General features: G+C 39.5%; 1 protein-coding gene across 3 annotated transcripts; it reads left to right on the top strand.

The window, feature by feature from the left end:
- The first annotated feature begins 63 nt into the window (after window positions 1–63).
- KIAA0753 (KIAA0753 ortholog) lies at window positions 64–14,048 on the top strand. 3 transcript variants are annotated; one of them, XM_018084847.2, is made up of 16 exons: window positions 64–319; window positions 1,129–1,495; window positions 1,568–1,741; window positions 2,249–2,355; window positions 2,592–2,654; window positions 3,468–3,683; window positions 4,786–4,996; window positions 6,084–6,283; window positions 7,402–7,571; window positions 8,319–8,408; window positions 8,567–8,657; window positions 8,855–9,028; window positions 9,854–9,935; window positions 10,614–10,734; window positions 10,858–11,082; window positions 12,922–14,048. In XM_018084847.2, the coding sequence occupies exons 1-16, from the start codon at window positions 230–232 to the stop codon at window positions 13,037–13,039; spliced, it is 2,499 nt and encodes an 832-aa protein (XP_017940336.1). In that variant the 5' UTR covers window positions 64–229; the 3' UTR covers window positions 13,040–14,048. The 3 variants fall into 3 exon arrangements, with proteins under 3 accessions (XP_017940336.1, XP_017940335.1, XP_008927459.2); XM_018084846.2 differs by having other exon boundaries at window positions 1,129–1,741; window positions 6,087–6,283; XM_008929211.3 differs by having other exon boundaries at window positions 1,129–1,741.
- The last annotated feature ends 2,650 nt before the right edge of the window (window positions 14,049–16,698 follow it).

The following is a 16,698-nucleotide window of genomic DNA, read 5'->3' as shown; positions in this document are numbered from 1 at the left end:
CGCTCTCCTTTCCTTCCTCCTCCCTGCCTGCCTTCCCCCGCTCTCCTTTCCTTCCTCCTCCCTGCCTGCCTTCCTCCGTTCTCCTTTCTCTCCTCCCTCCTGGCAGCACCCGGAGTGTGCTGACTCGGGATTGCTTTCGAGAGTCTGAAATCACGGCTGGTTGTTCTCAGGTCCACAGCTGTGATCACAAGCAAGGGACAGCAGCGGGATTTGCTCTCAAGCCGATGCGATGGGGCCAAGCAAAGCACCGCTGTTTGATGATGCGTTTGCATTCTCCACCCAGCGATACAGGAATGAAGCAAAGCCTTTACAAACACAGGTACCATTTGTTTTCTGCAGCGATGCTGAATTGGTTTCCATTTGTGATTGTTACAAAACAATGATTATGACCCACTTCCGAGACAGCCCATCAAGGAGTGTGATACTCGCTTTCCTGATGCTGTCACATATAATCTTGACACTGTTCTTTTGTAAGGGTAGAGATTCAAGAACTATATCCATAAATATTCTTAGCTGTCTGTTGTGGTTCAGTCCCAGTAGGCAGCTGAGCACACAGCCGCTCGCTCACTCCCAGTGGGATGGGGAAGAGAATTGGAAGGGGATAAGTATGAAAAATTGTGGATTGAGATAAAGGCATGTTAATAGAGAAAGCAAATGCCCTGTGCACAAGCAGAGCAAAATAGGAAATCCAGCCATTTCCACAGCTTCATCGCATGTAGCAGTGACTTGGGAAGACAAATACTGTCACTCCAAACAGCTTCCCCTTCCTCCTTCTTTCCCACAGCTTTTACTGCTGAGAATGATGCCACACGGTGTGGAATATCCCTTGGGTCAGTCAGCGTCAGCCATCCCACATGTGTCTCCTCCCAGCTTCTTGCCCACCCACAGGTTACTCACTGGTGGGCAGAGTGAGGAGCAGAAAAGGCCTTGAGCACTGCTTAGCAAGAATGAAAACACTGGTCTGCTGTTAGCACTGTGTTCAGCGCAAATCCAAAACAATGCTGTCATGACGGGATACATGCTAATATAAAAGAAGATCCAATTTCCTTACTGTTAGACACTTGAGTTGCATCACCTGTGTAAAGTGTTCTGTGTAACATCAGATTTTTTTTTTTACACTTTGAACAGCTCCAGTTTAATAGAAATGTTCCTGCAGTTCCAGAGAATTTGGCTCTCAGATTCTCTCAGCCCCGCCCAATTATAATAGAAAAATTGAAGGCATCCAGTGATCAGAGAAATCCAGCTGCAAGTGAGGACCCCAACCTGAGAAGCTCTGGCATGTTCTCAGTGGTATCTGAAGAAAAACTGAAACTGGCCGTTCAGTTGGCCAAAAGGGACATCAAACGAAGACGTCTTGAAGAGCAAGTGAAACAGCAAGTGTTTGGAAACGTGGTCAGTAAACCATTATGGACCCAGAAGTCACAACAGCAGAATACCAAAGTATTTGCAGCTCCAGGAAATAAAAATGCGCTGAAGTCTCAAACTCGCTTGCCAGGTCAGCAGAGGCTTGACCAGCCTTCCCAAGGGGAGTCTACCAGCTCTGACAGAAATGTTTCTCTCTGCGTAGCTAAGGAAGGAAGGCCAAGATCAGCTGCTTTGGACTCTCTACCCACCCATGACACAGGACCAGACCTCAAACCAAATTTAAACAAGAAAGAACATAAAAATATGCAGGAAGTCCGATGTCTGCAAAAGGAATTGAGGAGCTATATTCAAAAAATTGAAGAAATGATTAAAAAAGGTGTAAGACTGAACAATAATTATGTTATATAAATGTACAGTAGTTTGTTGATTTTTTTTTCCCCCACAGTTGTTTGGCTTGGATTAGAATTCAAATTTATTTCTGGATTTTTGAGAACCATCTACTTTTTTTAAAAAATATATAAAAGCCAGAACAGCTTGCCAGGTTAAGCAATTGGTTCTTTTGTAATAACTAGCAGGAGGTGTAACCATTCCTAATTTTGAGTGCTTTATCTGCAACTTCATCATAAAACTAATTGGTCACATGATTTTTTAAGCTATTACTAATAAGCTATATTGTATAAGATTGTTTAGCCAAATTCTAAATAGAAACACAATCTAGAGTTACAGTAATTAATTTACATTACTGCTAAAGGAACCCCCACAAATATGTGATCTGGTTCTGCATGGCAGAGGTTTATTGTTAAATTATGTCTGTTGTCATGGCTTAATTGGGATTTTCACATGTTAAATTAAGACATAAAACATTAAATTCTATGCTTTTTAGGGAGAGATACAGAACTTTTAGATCCTGAGATCAAGCAGCGACTTTGCACTAGGAGACAGCAACAAGCTGCACGGTCAGCTCGGATGCTGTATGTGCTCCAGCAACAGGTAGGAACTGGCATTTTAAACTGGCATGCATAGTAGCTAGTTTATTGTGAAGAATTTGACAGAAACAAATTGAAACAAAAGAAATTCAATCAGGTTATCTCTGAACTTCCACAGCATTTTAGTTTAGATCTGAATGGTGTGACTAATTTCTCTCATGGCTGAAGTCCAAAATTTGTTCATTTATAGGCACGGAGTGAATTCTGACTGATGTTCTCCTCTCCTTTCTTGATAAACAGGTAAAAGAAATTCAGGATGATTTAGAGAAACTGAGTCCTCATGCAATCAAACACACTAAAAAGGTAAGGTGTAATTATCCTTGAGGCTATAAATGACTTATTGACAGAGTTTTCTAGATAATTGTTTGATTATCTGGGTGCATCTGAGCCCTCTTCAGAAAGATTTTCTTTGTATCTTACACCTTTCATCTCATTCTCACAGAAGTATGAATCACTTGGCCTAATACTGCCTTTGCTGCTTCTCTCTTCTCAGTTCTCATTTCCCTGCAGTAAAGTAGAGAAGAAGGCCATCGCTCTGATTTTATGTGGCTTCTAATTCCTTCTTCATTCCAATTCCTTTTTGCAATAACAATGTGTTCTACTATTGACTGATTTTTTAAACTTCTGGGTGATGTCACTCAGTCTTACCAGCCTGATTTTTCTTCTCTGCCCAGCACCTTTCAGAAGGACAGCCCTGAGATCATGCCTACACTCTGGCTGATGTTGTCCTGTTGTTCTCTTGAGCTTTTCCATCACTTGTATTTTCTTCTGTAACAAAACGCAGAGGATGGAGAATATTTTGTGTTTGTGCAGTTGTTGCTCGTTAGGGTCCAGCTGATGATTACAGTTCTGTGTTGGCACACAGAAACATCAAGACCTGTTATACCCAGGCTGTTTCACCTGAAGCCAGCATGACATTGATAGAGGTACTGTTGTGAGGAATCTTTAGTAGATTACTTTAATGCCTGTTTTGTTTTGTCTCACAAATGGCTTAATATGCATCAGAATTATCCCAAGCCTGAGTGTTTCTCCATGAAATTTTGCCAACAATTCTTCCAATAGTATAAGTATTCATAGAAACTATAGTTATTAAAACATTTGTTTTTCATTTCCCAGTCCCAAGCAGTATCCAGGTTGGCAGCAGCACACAGAGGTGCTGTACGAACCTTGCAGGCATTTGCCAATCACTTCACAGATCAAACAGATGAGCAGATTCCTGCCCACTACAAGGAGCTGGGCAGTCTCATTCGACAACTCTCTCTCTGCTCTGCCAAACTAGAAGGAGATTCTTCCATTTCTGACATTATCATAGATATTTTGCTGCAAGTTGAGGTAGGAAAAAACATTTTGGTTTTGCTAAAGCAGAAAAGATGTAGTAAAATATGAGACTGTGTTAATGAAATGGCAGAATATCTTATTGGGTTTGTTTGTGGTTTTTCAAAGACCATATTTTCTAATGTATAAATGTACTTCTAATGTTCCTAAATAATGGTGGTCTAAAAGAGAGGTGCATCCTAAACACAGAAGCTACCTGCTGCTGATCTTATTGATGCTGTTCCTGTCTTTCTTGGCTATGCTGCTAGAATGAGGACTGGTAGTGATAGTGGTAACAAAGCACCAGTTTCTGATTCATTTGCCATATTCAGGACTGAAAGAATTCATTTTATATATTGGTGTGTGTTATGTGTTTATTATTTTGGGATGCATGCATTAGTAATCAGCATCAGTGATGAGCATCTGAGCCTCACCCATGGTGGTGGATGCAGAAGTGTCCAGGCAGAAGATAAAGTTGTGGGTACAAGAGTTACTTAAGCTCTGTGCCTTTCAAATGGCTTTTGTTAGTGATATCTGATGGCTTATACATGTTGTTGGTATCATAGAAAAGTTCTGATTCATGTTGCCTACTATATAAATAACTAAAAGCAACTGATACCAGAGCCATATTTTATTTTCCTTAATATACTGTTAAAACTGTAAGAGCTGTGTTTTTATTTTTACTGTTATGAAACTGCTTATGAGAACAGTAACAGTGCTAACTGCCTTGGAACAGGAGAGAAGGTAGAGTTGTTCAAGTTTAGACTTAGCATTGGAAGAAGTGTCTGTATTACTGCAGTCATGTGAGCATGGGAGCTTTTTTGGTCTGTAGCCCTTGTGTCCATTTCTTTTTGAACATTCTGTAAGCAGATTATTTACTTGGGTCAATTGTAAATACAAAAATGTAAGCCTTTTCAGTAAGATTTAAGTTAATAATATGAAAAGGCTTCTACATGAACAACTTATTGGGAGTAATTGCTGTCAGAAAACAAAACAGAACAACAAAAAAACCCAAACCAGACCAAAAAAGTTCCAACTGCTTGGAATCTCTTGAATTTGCTTCTCATTTTTACATCAGATTTACTGAGAGAGTAATTAAAACTCTAAATAATTGGTGCAGGATCTGAATTCACTGCTGGAAAACAAGCAAACACCAAAACCAGTGAAGAAATGTATTTCAGCTTCTCAGGCCAAATCTCCAAGGAACAATAAGACATTTCCAGCCCAAAAGCAGCTTCTGTCTCCAAAAGGAGAAAACAAGCCTCTCATCTTAAAGGGACAGTATGGACAACAGGCTAGAAAACCTCCGTGTGCCAGGAGTCTCTTGACTGGTTTGTATTTTGAATTACTAAGTCCATTTTTATCAGTTAACTTGCCATCTGAAGATCAGTTTTGTAGTATGTTATGTATTGTTGCTCAGAAGTGTATGTTAGCAAATCAGGCTAACGAAAGCCAGGCTGTGGTTGTTTAACTGTTCACACTGAAAAGGTATTCTGAATTCCCTTGGTTTGTGCAATTTCTCTACTTCTAAGAGCAGCGGCTGTTTTATTCTTGTCAGTTGATTCCTGATAATGTCTTTTGCACAACACTCAAACTTTTGTACATAGAGACACATTAACTGATGGTTAAGCTAAAGACTTTGGGGGTTTCCACTACTCGTTTGCTGTGAAACTGTTCAGAGTTGGCTTTCTTTATTGTTGTTTTACTTTGTATATGAAAGGAAAGGAGTTTTATTCCTTCTCAAGGTGTTGTGAGATAAATATACCACCTGAAGTATTTTGACACCTGATGAAAGCCATTATAATTTCTTACATTATATATAAACTATATTAATTCTTTTTCTTCTTTATGGTGTCTTTCTCATAGCTAATGATGGTTTTTACTAGAATAGTGAGTATTCCCTGCTACCCACATGTAAGGGCAAGAAGAATTCCATATGATGAATTCATCTTTGGCAGTCCAGGGAGACAGCATATAAGCATTTAATGGTTTCCATGTGTCTTGCAGCCTAAAAAAGAATGTTTTTTTATCACTGCCTAGATCTTGCATGACAATTACTACCAAAAAACTTTCCCATGATTTGCATGTATATGTGTATTTTCAAATATTTATATACATATAAATATGTATATGCACACAAACTCCAAACTCTCCTGTTTATCAAAACAATGCAGGAAAGACAATTTCTTTAATACTTTAATACAATTTCTTTAATTCAGGAAATACAAGGCTGGATTTTTTTTTTTCTTTTTTTAAATTATGGTAGAGCTTAAAAGTTCATGATTAGGTATACCTAGCATAACAGAGATATCAAATGTAGAAATAAAGACAATTCTTGCCCCTCTCACCTTACCAAAGTTAAAAGTTTATGTGTTATTTTTGATACAGATAAACATTGACATGTTGCAAATATTTCAGCAGTTCAAAAGGTGAACAGTTGTGCTCATATGTTTCACAATAAATACCAAGAAGAAAGTGACCCACCTACTCCAGAGAGAAATGCCACTTTACAGGGAAGCACAGATGCCCTGGTGAGAGCTAGAGCTGTAAAAAAGGACTCTGTCCTTGGAAGTGGTCCTTTGGAGAAGAAAGGCATATTATTGCTTGCAAAACCACAGGTATGGAAGTGATAAATCATTTATGCTGTCTTCTACTTGTGCTTTGGGATTTGTTATATAACGTAAGATACTGTCAGTGCTTCGCACTTCCTCACAATATTTCTATTCTGAGCTAGGAGACACAGTGGGATAAACTGACATCTGCCTGTTATTTCTACTGGGTATGACTATTTTAGCATCTGTTTTTTCAAAGCAGTGTTACAGTTCCTTGGAAACACATTGTACAACTAGAAACAACGAATAACAGAATTAGCAAGGAAAATGTTTACTGAAACAAGTTTTGTGCTTGAAGTTAGCATGTTTTTTTCAAGTTGAAATTAAAGCTGAAGTATTTTCTTCCTGTTGGTAATCCTCTGTCACAAAAAATGCACTCAGCAGTAATGTCATGCTAGTGTTAGTAGGAGAATATAAGTTAGGCAGACTTACTTAATTGATTACAGAAATGATAAAACTTCACAATACAAGTTCTGGTTTCTGCTAAGTCTTTCTTGCAACCAGCAAGAGGCTTCTGTAATGCAAATGAGTTCTTAAAAGACTAGTGCTAGATTTTGTAAATAGGTGGAGTTTTTTTATTCCTTCCTCAGTGTCATCTTCAACTTGAAAATTCAGATCTGACACAGTAACAAAGCTGTATCTATATGTAACTTTTACTGCTTCCCATCCCTGTGTGTCAGTGAGAAATGTGGGCAGAAAGGTTAAACATTTCAGCATTTCATACTGAGGGGACGAGTCTAAGTGACCTTGTAGCAAATACAAAAGTGGTGATATTATAGTTTTGTGGCTGAATAAAAGTTACCTTGGAAACTTTCTATTGGATTTATTAAGAGTTAACATAGAGTCTAATTCTGAAAAATTAAAAATAAGTTTTTTCCCCATGAAGGGCAACACTGGAAAAGTTGGAACTGTTTGCAAAAGTAACAGTTACAGGATCAAGCATATATTCTTTTCAGGCACAGCTGTACTTCCCTTTAAATCAGTTGTAAAACCTTCACATATGTTAACTGTGCAGCAAAGTCAGCAGGCATGACTTCAAGACAAAATCTGAAGCAAAATGCAAAATACTTTAATAATTCAACAACTGGAATATAAGTTTTTATTGTGATGGTGTTAATTTTAAGGGAATGCTGAAATCTCTGAAATCAAGACAGGTACGCCCTCGAGGAAAGCATGCTGGATTTCGAGAGCCAACTATAGCTTTTCAGCTAAAAGAGACCAAACGACCTGCTAAGGAGAGCAGAATTCCCTGCCCTCCTCCAAAGCCTCCAGCTCTGCCTGTTCCACCTAAGCGGTATGTTCACAGTCCTGTGGCACCCATCCTTACCCTGCTTCCCAGTGGGAATGCTGCCGGCTCTGTGCTGGTAACTGGGACAGAGTTGGCCTGGCTGCAGCCCAGGGTGGCCAGTGGCACAGCACAGCTCTCTGCCAGATGGCCCAGAGCAGTCTCACTCCCTAAAGCCCAGGAAGAGCCAAGGCTTTAGGCTTTTGCCCGAGTTGCTGCTTGGGAGTCAAGGCCCAACTGTGCAAGGCAGAGCAGTGACAAAACACAGCAGGCAGAGTGGGTATTCACAGCAGTGCGTTAAGAAGGTAAATAAATATTATCTCCCTGTTCCAGAAGGACAAAATACATATATTTGTCTCAGACAATAATAGAGTGCAAGTTTGTTTACTTTAACGTATATTCAACATCCAGTTAGACCTGGGCTCCCCAAATTTAGGTTGCTTTGGGATTGGTGTTTGTGGCAGTTGAAGCAAGAGATCCAGGTACTGGATCTGTACTAGGCAGTGTGCAGGGTAAGATGAGGAGCTCATTTCTCTGGGCCAAGTACTTCCTATTTGCCAACAGCAGAAACTTAATTCAAGATCCCCGGTTCTCAACAGAGTTTTCTGGCTTATATGGTCTTACAGTCAGCATTAATTTTCTCTCTAAAGTTTCTTGCAACTTTTCCAAAGTAATACTCAAAATCATATTATTTCATTCTTCAGTTATTAGAATGTGCATTTTGTAACCCTTTATGTTACTGTGCTATTTTTGAAGACTAGCGAGGCTTGAAGCGGAAAATTCAAGAGGAGTGAAGGTTCTAACTGACCTTCGCAGAGGAGAAATAAAACAAATACAAAAGTTAAGGTAATGACTTACTTTGAAGATCTCATAACTGGTGTCAGATATGATATGAGCTTCTCCACACTCCAGCAGTCTCCCTAAAAATAAACTTATGTATTTGGGGTTTTTAAGTTATTGTTGTCATACCAAGTTTCAAAATGGCATTGTTGTTTTTTGTGCAGGTCACAAACTGTTTCTCCAGCCCCCTGTGCAGACAAAGTTGTGAAGGAGGTACAGGAGTGGTCGGAACCTCTGGTAGTAGACAGCATGCAGGTAGTACAGGCAAGCTTATGCCACTGGGGGAACGATGCCTTGAGAGCTGTCAAACATTTATAAAGGGGCAACATACAGTTTCTTTTCAACTTAATGCGAGTTGGTTTGGTTTTGGTTTTTTCTTTCTTTCTTGTATTGGCTTTGTGTCTTTTTGTTTTCTGTGGTATTTGTTTTTGAGTTTCGGATTTTTTAAGTAGCAGGTTGCAGCAAATGCAGATATTCTGAGTGAAAAGCTGTTGGATGATCTTTTGGAAGATACTGCTCAAGAACTGTGGAGTGTGGAGCAGCATGAGAGGCTCCAGACCAGGGCCCTGCCTATGGCTGACACTCATAGTATAGAGTCAATGTTGCAAAGAATGGAAGAAATTGAAGTAAGATTTTCTGTCTTGGTTGTTCTCATTAGTGCCAATTTCTTGATTACTGTCCATAAATTGTAATATCTCTAAGTATCTACATTCTTAAATGAAGCAAGGAGTGACTGAATCAGTGTCTGAAATCAAAGACCAGGGAGGAGTCTGTGCTTCCAGCAAAACACAGTGTAAGATCAGGAGCAAAATGTTTGATGAATCTATTGCTCTAGACTTGGGAGACCTGAGTTTGCTTTCCACCTCAAGACTTTGTGGCTTAGATAACTGTACATGAATGGGAGAATCAGCATGGTGATTATGTTGATTGCCCTGCAGATTGGAAAATATTTGAATATTAATTTGGTTTTTTCCCTTTTTTTGTGGTATAGAATCTCAATATTCTAGTAGCTTGAGCATCTCGAGGAAAAATGCTCTGGCAATCCAAAGTATTTCACAGGGCAACATGAGAAGTCAGACAAATACATGGTTATCTGTGCCCTTATTTATTCATTTTTCTGTGTAAATATTCGTAAGTTTATAATTTACTTGACTCGAGCTTTCTCATATATTACTTTCTTAAAAGAAAGCATGAGGGTTCTTCAGTTGTTTGGCTGAGGGCTGTTGGTCTAAAATGGGAGGAGTTACCATGGGACTGGCAACTAGTTTCATATTCAAGTATGGCATTTTGAACAAGATAAATGTCTGTGATTTCACTCCCCCACCCCTTTTCTGTGTTCTGTTACCAGCCGAAATAAGCCTGCTTTGCCCAAGGAGGATCATGACCTAGTTTCCTATTGTGTGATAATCAGGTATGTGGGTGACTGACTGCTGTTGTGTGTTCCAATACAGAGACACCGGGAGAGTGTCTGCAGGAGAATCACCCAGATCGTGTACACTGACTCCCACTTCTGGGCCCAGGAAGACAAAATGGGTAACTGTCTTCTTTAATGGCACTGGATTTTCCTATAATCTGTAACTTTAAATTCAGATGTTTTGAAATCAAGGTCATTGGATTATGTGTGATCAAATAGCACCATCCAGACACATTTTTTACTACAGGTACTTCTTTCAAAGGACAGTTTCTAAAATGTAGTTCTAAAAGTTGATACTTTATCAATATTCCTGGTTTTTATCCTACTATTTGAGTAGCACAGCGAAGCTACACTGATTTTTCAATGTGAGTATCTGATTACATACAGACTTTACTGGAACTGTGTTGTTTACACAAGTTGTAAAATCTCACAATATGACTGGTGAAGATTTAGCCCAAATCTGTATGGCCTTTTTTCCATGTCTTGAATTTACTGCCAGGTTTAATAGACTGCTAGTTTTACAGTGGTATTTTCTATCTCTCTGCTAGAAGTATCCACTGACAGCACAAATGATTTATACTAAAAGCAGCATTTCTAAAATGCTCAGCTTTAATACACTAGCTCTTGGAAACGCTACACTGAATTTACTTTTTAGGGGCTTCTCACTTTCAGTTCTTCACTTACCTGAAGGAGTTCCCCTTAAAAGAAGCAAAAGTCTTTGTGAGGACCTTATCTGCAGTAGATGTAGTTTTCCTCTTTCAAAGAAACAATTTTAAATGGTATTTTCTTCCTTCTAGAGCAACAAATGGCATCAACAGCTAGAAGACTCACATCTCCTCATCCAATTCAGATAACCAAATTAATTGAACACACAGAGCTAGAAACAAACATTTTATTTGAAAAACCTTTTGATGGCAAGTAAGTGGAATATTTGACCCTACATTAAACTGTGGTGCATGAGATCTGCGTGACTTCATTATAGTGTTTCAAAAAGAGACTTGAAAATCTAGTTCTGTTTTGATGATTATTTTATATTTCCAGTGATATTGATGAAAACAAAGAAGCAGAGGAGAAATTGCATACTGGAAATGACATTCTGCACCCCTTGGCTTTGAACTCTCTACAGAAAGCGTGCTCTGTGTCTCTGTCTGTGCCAAGCCATATGCTCCAGAGCATCTTGGATTATAACAGCAGATACAAGCATCATTTAAAGCTTATTTCTCATGAGGTGGTGGGCAGTTTCAACCCATGGCAGATTGCTGAGAGGTATATGGACTGTCTTTGTGATTTTGAAGTGAATGTATCAGCTGACAACAGGTTTTTCTGTTCTTACTCAGGAGAGGAGTTGGGAGGCGACATTTAAATTCCAGACTGAAAGCCAGAGGCAGTTGTCTCTTAGGCTGTTTCTCTACTGGTACTAGGTATTCATGGATTTTGAAGGTAGTTGGATAAAACCAAAGGATATGGGAGTAGAATGTCCATCCCTTGCTATAAATAGAAGATGTGAAGAAACAGTAAACTACAGTCTCTTTACTGTTCACTTCCTGGCAAAAATAGTTTCTTAGGCTAAATGTCTGCTAACCAGCAGAGCAATATAAGCCAAAATACCCACTTTTGCACTGGAGCTTGAGTAAGTGTTTTGATTACTCAGTAACAGCTTTAGCAAGTAAATTACATCACTGGTTATCATTTCCTTGCACTTCCTTGAGTAATTACCTGCAATTGCCTAGAAATAATTTTCAATATGTATGATACATTTAAAAAATCACCTATTGGTCTTATAAAGTCCAGCCCAAAGAAAGCATGGAAATACAGGATGAATTTGAAACCTTGCTAGCCCTGTTCTTTCAGAACTGCAGGAATACTGGCACAATATCAGTTGGCATAGAGGGGACATTAATTCCCTGCAGAGTGGAAATGAGAATGCATCTGACTATGGGAGAAGAGATGAGAGACGAAAACGCTGGAGTATTAAGAAAGAATTGCAAAACCTAACTTCAGTGGTTGTAGATGGGATGGGTTCCCATATTTGTCTGTATTGGCAGATTGGACATCAGGCTTAATTGCCAAGAATCTTTAAACTTCAGCATACATTTTTAATGTAGTAGCATTGAAATCAGTGATACAGCTTGTTTGATTGGCATCTGCATAAAGAATTTTCAGGAACAGGTCCTGCAATATTTGAGATGACTGGCATGCATAAAGCTAATCCTGTGTGTTGCTGATTTGCCCAAGTGTGGATAAGTAGGCACACGTTGTAATAACTGTGATCAGACCACTGTATTTGAATCTGCTGAATCAACCCACTGAAACAGAGCTCGTCAGTGCTCACTGCTGTCATCCTGCCTTCTGAGCTGTGCTGCCTTCAGTCCCTGGTGTGAGATTGGCCCTGCCAGGGCTGGCACCTCTGTGGGACTGGCAGGTGACCCTCCTCCTGACAGTGGTTGCCACAGCTGCCACGTGCCCCATGCTCGACAACTGCAAATGCAGCCAGTCCCTGTCAGGCTTTGTGACTCTGAACAGCCCCCGAGGTTGTTGGGCTCAGGAACACCAGTGTGTTTTGGAGCACACGCAGAACTGCAGAGTTCTTCTCAGGAGGCCAGTAAACTACTGTATATTTACACACAAACAGTTTTCGTTCTGTAACAAACATCTACTGTGGTCCAGAGATTACTGAAAATTGACATTTTACTCAAAACATTTCTGCTCTCAGTAAGGCCTGATTCAGTGACAGCTAAAATCAATAAAAAGCTTCCTATTTACTTCAGTGGCCTTTGGATGAGCACCACAGTATGTTCACTCTTATTCTCAAAGCAGAATTAGTATCTTAAGAGTTTGAAAAAAGGAAACAACTGAGATCTCTCAGTACTTTTAAGCTTAAAGTATGCCCTTTGCTATGAACCAGAGTGAGGATAGAATTTCTGCTATCTTATACAACCCATATCATGTCAAGTATCAAATCCTTTCTTGGGCTAAGCAGTAGAAAGAAAAAAGTATCTACCTTTTAAAATCAGAGCACTGATATCAATAGCATGAATGACTGAAATTTGAAATCTGACTTTCTGAACCTTTTCCTTCTCTATTTTTGCCTTCCCTCTGCCTCAGTCTTGCAGAGCAACTGACAGAAGAAGCCCTGTGTGACGTGGCAGCAGAGCTGCAGGATGTTTGTGAGGACTATGCAGAAGCTGTGTTCACGTCAGAGTTTTTGCAACCAGTGCAGTGAATTCTTTCCCCCCTGCCCCATCAACATCAGCCTCAGCCTGACAGTTTGTGAGATTCTCTGCACCAGATCTTCATCAAGGATCCATCTCAGGTTTTTATAAAACCATTACAAATAGTGTTCTCCTTTTCAGATGTTGTCTGACCACCATGCTTAGCACATACACTGGGATGAGTTCTTTTGGGGATGTGGCAATCCAAGGAAGGTTTCTCGTGGCACAGCACAAGTAGAGGTAAACATTTGGCACTGGCTGTACCCGCAGACCTGCTTGGGCTCTTGCCATTGCCTTCAGAATGAAGTCCCTTAGTATCTCTGGTACATCATGCATAGACAAATGAGACCTTTCAATAGAAGCACATTATAGAGACCTTTTTTTTTCCTTAAACTAGTCTAAAATGTTATGTTTTTATTAGCATTTAGTGATTGAAACCCACATTCCTTTCTCTTAAGAATCCTATTGAAATCAAGAACAACAAAATAAATGAACAATTGGCATTTCTGCAACATTGAATTAACTTGTTTGTTTCAAGTAATCAAGGTACTAGTTTGGGCTATGTCTGGAGGGAGCACTGAGTAATAATTATTTATGTAGTATTCTAGGGAAATGCAAGTTCAACCCGTGAGGTAACCCTAAGAACAATATGACAGTCTGTTTCCTTTGTCAAATATTGTTCAACCTATAACAGATTAATTTTTAACCTTCTAAGATTATTTTTATTTCCTCTAATTAGAACATAGATTTTAAAAATAATTTTGTTGTTATTCATGCCATGTTTGCTATTTTGTTTGTCTTGAAATTTACTTCAAATGTAATGATGTAAATGTTACTGCTCATGTGTGACTTTGCTGATACATGATTCTATAACTTAAAATAGTTAATTTCTAAGAATACAGAGATAAGCCTGGTTTAAGTAAAAAACACTAAAGCCATAGTACCTCTATGTATGTGTATATATGCTTGTGAAATTATTTTCAAGATATTTTATTTTTAATAAACAACACTTATTTCTTATGACTGAACATAGTTTTAATTTAAGATAACTTCCCTCTGAACCCATTTGGAATAGTCAGCACCCAGCATGCAAGGAAGTACCTGGCAACATTACAAGAGTCAGACTACATACATCTTGAAGTAATGTGGTCATCTGTGAAGGTAAACATACTTTCTCTCTTTTGTGAGGAGTGTCCTCTGACTGAGGATGCCGAAGTAAACTTTTATTCTGGATGAGAATTTTGTGGCATTTGTGTGCCTTTTTGGATCAGAAATGTGTGGAGATTGAAGGCTTTAGGTAGGATCCTCAACTTCACACTCTTCAGTCCTCGTGAAGGAACTTAACTAATGTATTTTGTAATGCATTATTTACACAGGCAAGCTAGACAATTGCAAAATTTTTAGCCTAAAAAATTTCGTAATTGTAGGGCTTCATCTTAAAGTGACTCCACTTGTCATTGTTCCTAAGGGACAAGCCAGCACCAAGGGGGCTAAACATTATGTATGTGCATAATTCTTGCCACAATATGTTAATAGAGACTCTATATGGAGCTGCAATGTGCAATTCCACTGCAGTTGTTAACTGTGCGTCTCATGAGTCAGGTTACCTGGCTTTGCACTTACTTAAAGCCCCTGTCATGTCCATACTGCTTTAAAGCTAAGTCATGGGGGAGTACGAGAAACAGTTTCAGCTTTAAAAAGTATTTTCATGTTATTGATACTGAAGAATACATTTTCTTGGAGACTGTGTTGTTTCTTTACCGATTGTTTTCTTTATTCTTTTTGCTGTAGGAAGGGATCTCTATTTCACTGAATAAACTCAGTCTTTGCTGCTGAGGAGTATTTTTCAAAGACTGATTTTTAATATATTTACTTTTTGGTTTTAAATGTTCTTTCAAATGGTCCCCTAATTTGCCAAGATACTTTTGGATGTGCATAACTTTTAAATCAATTATGTAGGCTGAATTCAGAGCTAATTCATGAGCTGCCTGAGTTTTCCTTCAATCAAACTCTTTCTGTACCACATTATATGCATGTAAATCTAGTTACAGATTCCAGCTTTTAAAAAACTATAGAATATAGTCTCACAGCATCAAGGTTGTAGTTGGTGCTTTCCTTTGACCCCGTTTTCCCTCAGTGGAGATTTGTATTTTCAGTCTGGCTGTGCCAGAGGCACACACAGAAGCTGGGGTCACACTGACAGCCTGGGGTAGGTGCTGCAGGCAAGAGGGAGCTGTGTCTGGTGGCTCAAGGGGCCAAGACAAAGCAATCTCACAGTGGCCACAAGAAGGAGGCAAGAGCCTGCATTCTGTGTGGGAGCAAATGAGCCAGGTGGCTTAAACTGGCCCCAGCTGCAGTGACTCTGGTGTTACTGGTCTTAGCCTGGATGAGAAGGTAGCCAGGGTGAAAATGCTGCAGCTTGGGCTGGGTGCTTGCAGTTACCACCCTGCTCTGCAGAAGGCGATGCTGGAATACTGTGAGTTTCCTTCTGGGGCTGGGAAAGCTGCCTGAGTACCAGCTGGAGGTGTGAGCCTGGTTCCCTGCTCTGAGCTCAGCTTTCTGAAGCAGGCCAGCTCTCTGGAGGTTACTGCAGAAAGACTTCCTGTGGGGAACACATGGTGCACCAGACCATTGGATTAGTGTGAGAACTGGGGGAGAAAGGGATGGAAATAAGTGAGACTGAATTACATCTGGGTATCTCAGTCGTGCTCAGTTAGCTCTTTAATATAGGGAGGAATTTTTTCTTAGGACTTAGATATAATACAGTTGGGAGTTTTAATCATGCTTTGTTTATAATGAGAATTGTAACCTTACCTTATGCATTAAACACTACACATTCAGTTTGAAGTCTGAACGTTCTGTGGAGTCAGAACCTGGCTGACTGTGGCAATTTTTGGAGCTGCTTGCTAGTCCTTTGGACACCGACTAAAATCAGTAGGGACTGAATGTCACTGGTGTCTTGATCTAGTTCCCTCAGGGATCTGTTTCACTGTTGTTTTCGGAACCCCATTACATAAACCTGACCTTGAGCCAGATTACATGCTTGGGAACGCATGCAGCCATGATCAGAAAGGGCTGGACTGGTGTCTAACAGCACCCTGTTGTAGAAGGCTGAAAGCTGGAGACTGTTCCAAGTGTTGTATAATTTTTTCTGTGGCGAGACTTACTCTGATCTGTGTTAACGGATTAGAATACCTTTGTTGTTGACTCTTTTTGGAAAGGTTTTGGTGTCCCCTGTGCTCGTGTCAGGGGTAAGGAAACAAGATTTAATGGGCTTTGAGGCAAGGTAAGGCTGTAACTTATATCATTTTATGAGTGAAACGGTTGTGAGTAGATTCCCCATTCTACCAGTCAACGGCCCTTCTTACAACAAAGTGCAATGAAAAAAGGAGAGGAATGGAAATTGTAGTGAGCTTGACAAGGAAGACCAGTGTCTCTTTAGTCTGTCCTGCCTGCTGACAGCTGAAAGGAAAACTAGTTATTTCTGGTAACATGTCCTTAGTCTGTTAGGCTGATTTATTTTTCATATTGTTCACTAAATCACAACTTATATTGATAGAAAAGATTTACTTCAAGCTACTGAAAATGGCTTTGGAGTTGAAATGAAAGCAGTGCTAATCAGGTATCACTTAGGTATCTAAGTGATACCTGATTAGCACTTATCTCTGAG

Source organism: Manacus vitellinus, unplaced genomic scaffold (genome assembly GCF_001715985.3).
Source record: "Manacus vitellinus isolate BGI_N305 unplaced genomic scaffold, ASM171598v3 scaffold_76_pilon, whole genome shotgun sequence".
Classification (NCBI taxonomy): domain Eukaryota; kingdom Metazoa; phylum Chordata; class Aves; order Passeriformes; family Pipridae; genus Manacus; species Manacus vitellinus.
Note: the sequence above shows the minus strand (reverse complement) of the source record. Positions and strands in the feature narration are given on the sequence as shown.